The sequence below is a fragment of the Erigeron canadensis genome, chromosome 9, assembly GCF_010389155.1.
Source record: "Erigeron canadensis isolate Cc75 chromosome 9, C_canadensis_v1, whole genome shotgun sequence".
Classification (NCBI taxonomy): Eukaryota; Viridiplantae; Streptophyta; class Magnoliopsida; order Asterales; family Asteraceae; genus Erigeron; species Erigeron canadensis.
The window spans coordinates 12,004,587-12,010,722 of record NC_057769.1 but is presented as its reverse complement, the minus strand read 5'-3'; the positions used below and the strand labels follow the sequence as shown (position 1 = coordinate 12,010,722).

The following is a 6,136-nucleotide window of genomic DNA, read 5'->3' as shown; positions in this document are numbered from 1 at the left end:
CCTATTCACAAGATATTGATGTCAATCGATCATATGTTCAATCTAAATATAACCTTCGCTCATCATCTTCAAAATCAGATTCAATTTTGGAGGGTTTTCCTCCATTACAGCCGCCACAAAAAACCATCACCGCCGCTCAGCCACCGATAAATCCGACCACATTCTTGCCCATTTCTGATCAGATTTTTGATGGGGAAGGGGCGAATTTGGGTGGGGGAGGTTCTCATCTGAAGGAAATTATTATTTGATTGAAATAATAATTTGATTAATTTTTTGAATTAAGAATAATAGTAATTTGATTTGATAAAAGGGAACTGATGAGGTGGTTGTGGATATGGAATTAATAGAAGCAGACAAGATTGCAGTGTTCGAATTTGCAAAGAGTTTGGTTGTTTGTTTATACGAATATATATATATATATATTTTAATTGAAATATATGTATTTTTATACATAATTACAAAAATGGTACCTAAGACTTGTTTGAAATTGCACTGAAGGGGCAAATATGGGGGTAAAACAGTCATTTAAACGTTCATGTGACTGACACATGACCAAACTTAACGATCTGTCAATGTCCGTTAGATGTAGGTATGACAATTGTGCAAAATTGCAAACCATGGGTATGACTCGGGTAATTTTTTGCAATTAGGTATGAATTGTGAAATTTGGTGCATTCGTCAGGTACCATCTTTGTAATTTACCCTAAATTTTTTTGTTTTAACACTAGACTTTAATTTGATAGAGAATTCAATTGGCCCATGTTTATCTCATTGCATATATAGTTCTTTTGTGTTCAAGTATTATTTTGCTAGTTATGTTTATTATTGTGAAGAATTGATTTATTATGTCAAAAATAAGTTACCCCATTTTTAAGTAGTTCCATATTTTTTTTAATGCTCCAATCTCGTATGTACAATGTATACGGGTTATTCAAATATGTTCTTTTGTGTATTTATATGTAACTTTGCCAGTAATGAAAGTAGCGGGAGTTAGTCTATATACTTAGGGAGGCGGTGGAGATGGAAGGTGGTGGTGGAAGGGTTGGGTGTGTGTTACGATTAGTTAGAAATGGGGGAAAGATGTTAGCTTTATTTTTAAATAAGGGTATTTTTGGAAGAAAAAAAATGCATAATGTGTTAATCCCTATTCTCTTTATAAGGGATTATAGATATAGATGTGTTTCATTCCGGATCAAATAAACATGTTGGGCTTTGGGCTTGTGGCCTGCTTTCCAGCAAAACAAAGAACGAAGCGTGATATCCTACCTTTATTCACATCCATTTTTAAATCCTAAATTGGTTAAGAGGGTGTTTGGGAATTCGTTTTGAGGTGATTATTTGATTATTACGTTTGTAAAATGTAAATAATTTAAAAAAGTGTTTGTGTGAAAAAGTGATTATCTGCTATGAAACGCTGTTTTGAAGAAGCATGTACCTACCTACTTTTTCAAAACGCAGTTTAAAAACGCATAATTTATTTTGAAAACGCAAAATCTGTTTTGTAATCGCAATAACAAACACCCTCTCAAAATTACCAACGTAAACGGTAAAAGTGTAAAAAAACACACACACGGACACGGTGACGCTCAGAGCTTACAAAACCTCGGGGGACTGCGGCACCCTAATTTATAATATACTTTTTTTTCCCCATCCTTCTGGTAGTGATTCATATCTGTGTTCATTAATTAATTAGTATTAATATTATTGCAGTTATAACATAATAATATAATGTTCAAGAACACATTCCAATCTGGTTTCCTATCTATATTATACAGCCTTGGGTATGTTCTCTTTTCCTTCCTTCTTCTTCTGCTGTTTCAATATATAGTTTTGAATTAATGGAATCATTATTTGATGTTGTGTAGGAGCAAGCCTTTGCAGATATGGGATAAAGAAGGTTAGTTTGTTGTTATATTATTTGATTTAATTTTCATTGTTTAGGGCTTTGTTTTTCCAAGTCACTTTTTGGAACCCTAATTTCAACTTTTTTGAAATCTAAACAAGGTTCTTATTATAACTATTAGTAAAAAAAAAAGAGTATAAAATGGGTCTTTTTCAAGTAAATTGTTGCATATAACTTTTTATTTTTTATTTGTATCATTTACTTTAGAAGAGTTGTTTGAATTGAGGGCTTTCAATGAGGTATTGTGAGGCGAATTGTAAGTTGTTTTGTGAAGATGAGAGTTTTGAAACATGGAATTGTATCCCCAATTAGTATATATAACATTAGGCTGGAAATTAGTATCCCCGAGATTTTAGGGAATTGTAAAATATTGGAGATAAACTATAACCTTATGTTCACCTAGATAGCTAAATCAGTGTGGTGATCGATTTCGTCTTTTCAAGGAAATCAAGTAATTCTTTGACCTAGTTCCGACTAATTGTTGTTTTTTATATATTTTAAGCACTTCCGTTCACTAACTCGTATCGTTATAATGTCCCAAAGTTGATTCATTTGCAATGTAGCTTTAAAATTCTGTAGTCACGACTCAGAAGGGTTTGGAATTTGGTCAAACGGGTTTGGGATTTGGTCAAACGGGTTGTTTCTGTTGGTTTTTTGTATATGTTAGCATAACTATAATTGACTCGTTTATATGTCAATGGGTAGAAGTTGCTTACTCAAAAACTCATCTTTTGTTTCTTTTAGTGGTTAATGGGCAGGTCAAGCGTACACACGATGATGACATACAATCAAATATTCTTGAAATTGTTGGAACAAATGTCCAGTCAACATACATTACATGTCCAGCTGATCCAGCTGCTACACTAGGTATAAAGCTGCCATTTTTGGTGATGATTGTAAAAAATGTGAAAAAATATTTCACATTCGAGATTCAGGTTCTGGACGATAAAAATGTCAGGCGACGTTTCCGCGCTTCTAATTTTCAAGTGTGTAAGTCTTCCCTATCTTTAGGTGCAAATTGTTTTTCACAGAGACTGGAATGTGTTTGGTTTAAGGTTTGGGAATGAAAGAATGAAATAAAAGTGATAAGAGTTCTGTGGAATTGAAAATCTACAATGGGTATGAAACCCATAAGTATAGACTTATTCCCTAAAGTACATGTATATATAATGGACATGGTGCTAGGGCCCCAATACTAAAATGCTGTGTCACATGGTATCAAACGATTTTTTATAATACATTACTATATTTCTTTACCGACGATGTTTATGAGTTCAGTTTTCACATCATGATTCTTACTGGAGTTGCTACTCTATCTGAAGGTGGCAAAATGGGTGTCACCACGACACTTTTGGTTTATTCTTTTCTAATATAGGTTGATCTGTCCATCTATTACATTGCATAACTTTAATGGTTCACAGTTTGGAGTAACAAATTTTATATTTATTTTTGGAAGGCTATGACTCGAGTTAAACCATTCATATGCACCATGCCTCTGCGGATGGATGAGGGATGGAATCAAATTCAACTGAATTTAGCTGATCTGACTCGACGTGCATATGGAACAAACTATGTGGAGACACTGCGTGTTCAAGTTCATGCAAACTGCCGTCTTAGAAGGATATATTTTTCTGACCGCCTTTATTCGGAGGAAGAGCTGCCACCAGAGTTCAAACTTTATCTTCCCATGCAGGTTAGCTTCACATCATTTTCCCTTACTACCTGTTTGATTCTAGATATAATGATACATACCTGTATTAAGGGGTGTTTGGATTTTCAATATTTTTCTTATTATCTGACTTTTTTGATGTTATAAGTAATGATGAGTTTTTACTTTTAGATAGGCTAATAGAGTGATTTTGATTATGTAAATTCAATTATTTGGGATTCAAACAATCAGTTTCATATCAGTGGTGATGGAACTGGTTATGTCTGACAAAAAAAGTTTTAAGTTAACTAATCATTTTTATCCTAATATAAACTTTATCAGATACTTAAACTACGAATATATGAATGTTACAACTTACACTGAGACAAATGTGTATAAACATTATTTCCAGTTCCACGGGTTCTATGAATCTGATTGTTTGATTTTTCAACAGTAAATGTATTTTATAAATTTTCATCAAAACACCCCCTTTCCTAAACTAATGACTAATTTTACTTCTATTGCAGAAACAATGAATCTGCCTAGAAGAAATTCACTGTGCTGCTCATTTAAACCTTGCCACTGCAACTATTGAGAAATGTCTAAGCTTCCAGTGCAGTGTTTCTATCAATTTGTAAGTTTACTGCGTACAAGGGACAAGGTTTATGTAACTTTGGTTTATCCTGACATGGGAAATGTGGGAGATCCATAAAAAATATATGTTGGAAACATGTAAGCTCTGTATGTCTGGAATATGTTGTTAAATAATGCGTTTATTTTGATGGAATATTGACAATTTCAAGTACTAAGTGCACTTTGAACCCAGTATTATTTAAAACATTCTGTTATGTGCAATTCTCATTCTTTTGTATAGTCATATTTTTGTTTAGGTCATTAGTCATGAGGGATTGAAGCTTGTGTCACTGAATATATAACCTAAACTATGTTTAAAAATGAAATTTACTGACAATGCATGTATAAAACATTATCTTTCAAATTTTCACTAAGCTTGTAAACTAGAAGAAAAAGAGTCTGCACCCAGAAGAAATCGAAGCTGCATTTGGTCCTTCGTCTTTGTGCTGGAATGCAGATTATTGTTAAGACGTTCGCTGGGAAGACCATTATCCTGGAAGTCGAGAGTTCAGACACACTCAATGATGTGAAAGCTAAGATTCAAGATATGGAGGGTATCCCACCAGAGCAGCAGAGGTTGATATTTGCCGGTAACAGCTGGAAGATGGCAGGACGCTTACTGATTACAACATCCATGAGTCGACCCTTCACGTTGTGATATGTTGTTGGGTGATTCTTTGAAAAAAGGGTGGGATAATTCATGAGACAATTATTTTATTTTATGTTTTTTTTGTCAGCATAAGTAATTAGCAGATGTGGTTGTGATTGGTAATACTGATGCTAAGATCAGTTTATTGTGTTTTATGTCTGTGTCATAGTTTATGGATGGATATTTTTAGTTAGAAATTTAGTTATGCTGTTTGTCTATAATTGGACAAATTCTAACCTGGAACGAGCTTTTGGAAACATCTTGGAATTGTCATATCATGTTCCAGTATGGTTTTTATGTTTTTATCAGGGTCCCTTTCTTGGTTCCGGGTTAGAATTGAGCTGTATGCTTTCATCCCCTTCAACCTCCCCCCTGTTCCTTCTTGGAAAGAGGTTCAAGTTTTGGGTGTTAAATCTTTTTCTTAGATTGTTCTTAGTTATCTGCAACCTTGGAAAATAGGTTATAGATTATTGAAATCAATTCTAGGTTTGATTTCCTGTTAAAGGGTTTGTGAGATTCGGCAGTCCGCTTAAGTTTTTGACTTTTGCTTATGATACACAACTATTGAAGCCTTTTAGTCGGTGTAAGACTTGTTGATCTGTGGGAGCTACATCATAGACTTGTGCCAAAAAAAAATAATGTATCAGACTTGTTAATTTTGCATTGAAACGTTGGAGGAAATGACAAAATGATCGTGTACTATCAGATGATGATCGATGTCACATTGTTCAGTTCATGAAACATTGGAGGAAACGACAAGTATGGTCAATGTAAATATTAATTGCTAAACCCAAGCTAGTATCAACCCATGACTGGTCAGACTAGAACATCACCAAGCACAGCCATTTGAAATAGTGCAAGAAATGAAATGTAAGAAGCGTCTCGCCAATCCCAACTAAGGAAGACTACTTTCTGCAAACATGTCGCTGACTTGTAACAGCTGATTCTGGCATAGGCCGCCACTCTGGTCTAAAGTTCAAACTTCAAAGTACCACTTTCAATAATAGTAGTTGCCCTACTGAAAGTAGCCGAGAACAGCTTACCAATAGAAGTCGTCACCCTTGATGTAATCTACAAGGAGAGCAACGACACCGAGTGATCATTTGTCAAATTGATATGTTTGATCAAGACTAACAGAACCACACAATGTATTATTAATTTTGTTCATAAAGCAAAGGAAAAAAAAAAGACCCGAAGAGCTGTCCATATTATGTCACTTTGCAAAATGTTATATCCTTGTTTTTGCAAGATGCTAAAATAGAGAAACATTAACCATCCTTTAAATTCTAGGCTAACTTTATAC

At 34.1% G+C, this 6,136-nt stretch overlaps 1 protein-coding gene across 1 annotated transcript; it reads left to right on the top strand.

Annotated features, from left to right (window-relative positions):
• Positions 1–1,628: 1,628 nt before the first annotated feature.
• On the top strand, positions 1,629–4,391 carry LOC122580946 (cilia- and flagella-associated protein 20). Its single transcript, XM_043753095.1, has 5 exons — positions 1,629–1,781; positions 1,866–1,897; positions 2,648–2,889; positions 3,360–3,596; positions 4,079–4,391. Exons 1-5 carry the CDS (start codon positions 1,729–1,731, stop codon positions 4,085–4,087), a joined length of 573 nt encoding a protein of 190 aa, XP_043609030.1. The 5' UTR covers positions 1,629–1,728; the 3' UTR covers positions 4,088–4,391.
• Positions 4,392–6,136: the final 1,745 nt, after the last annotated feature.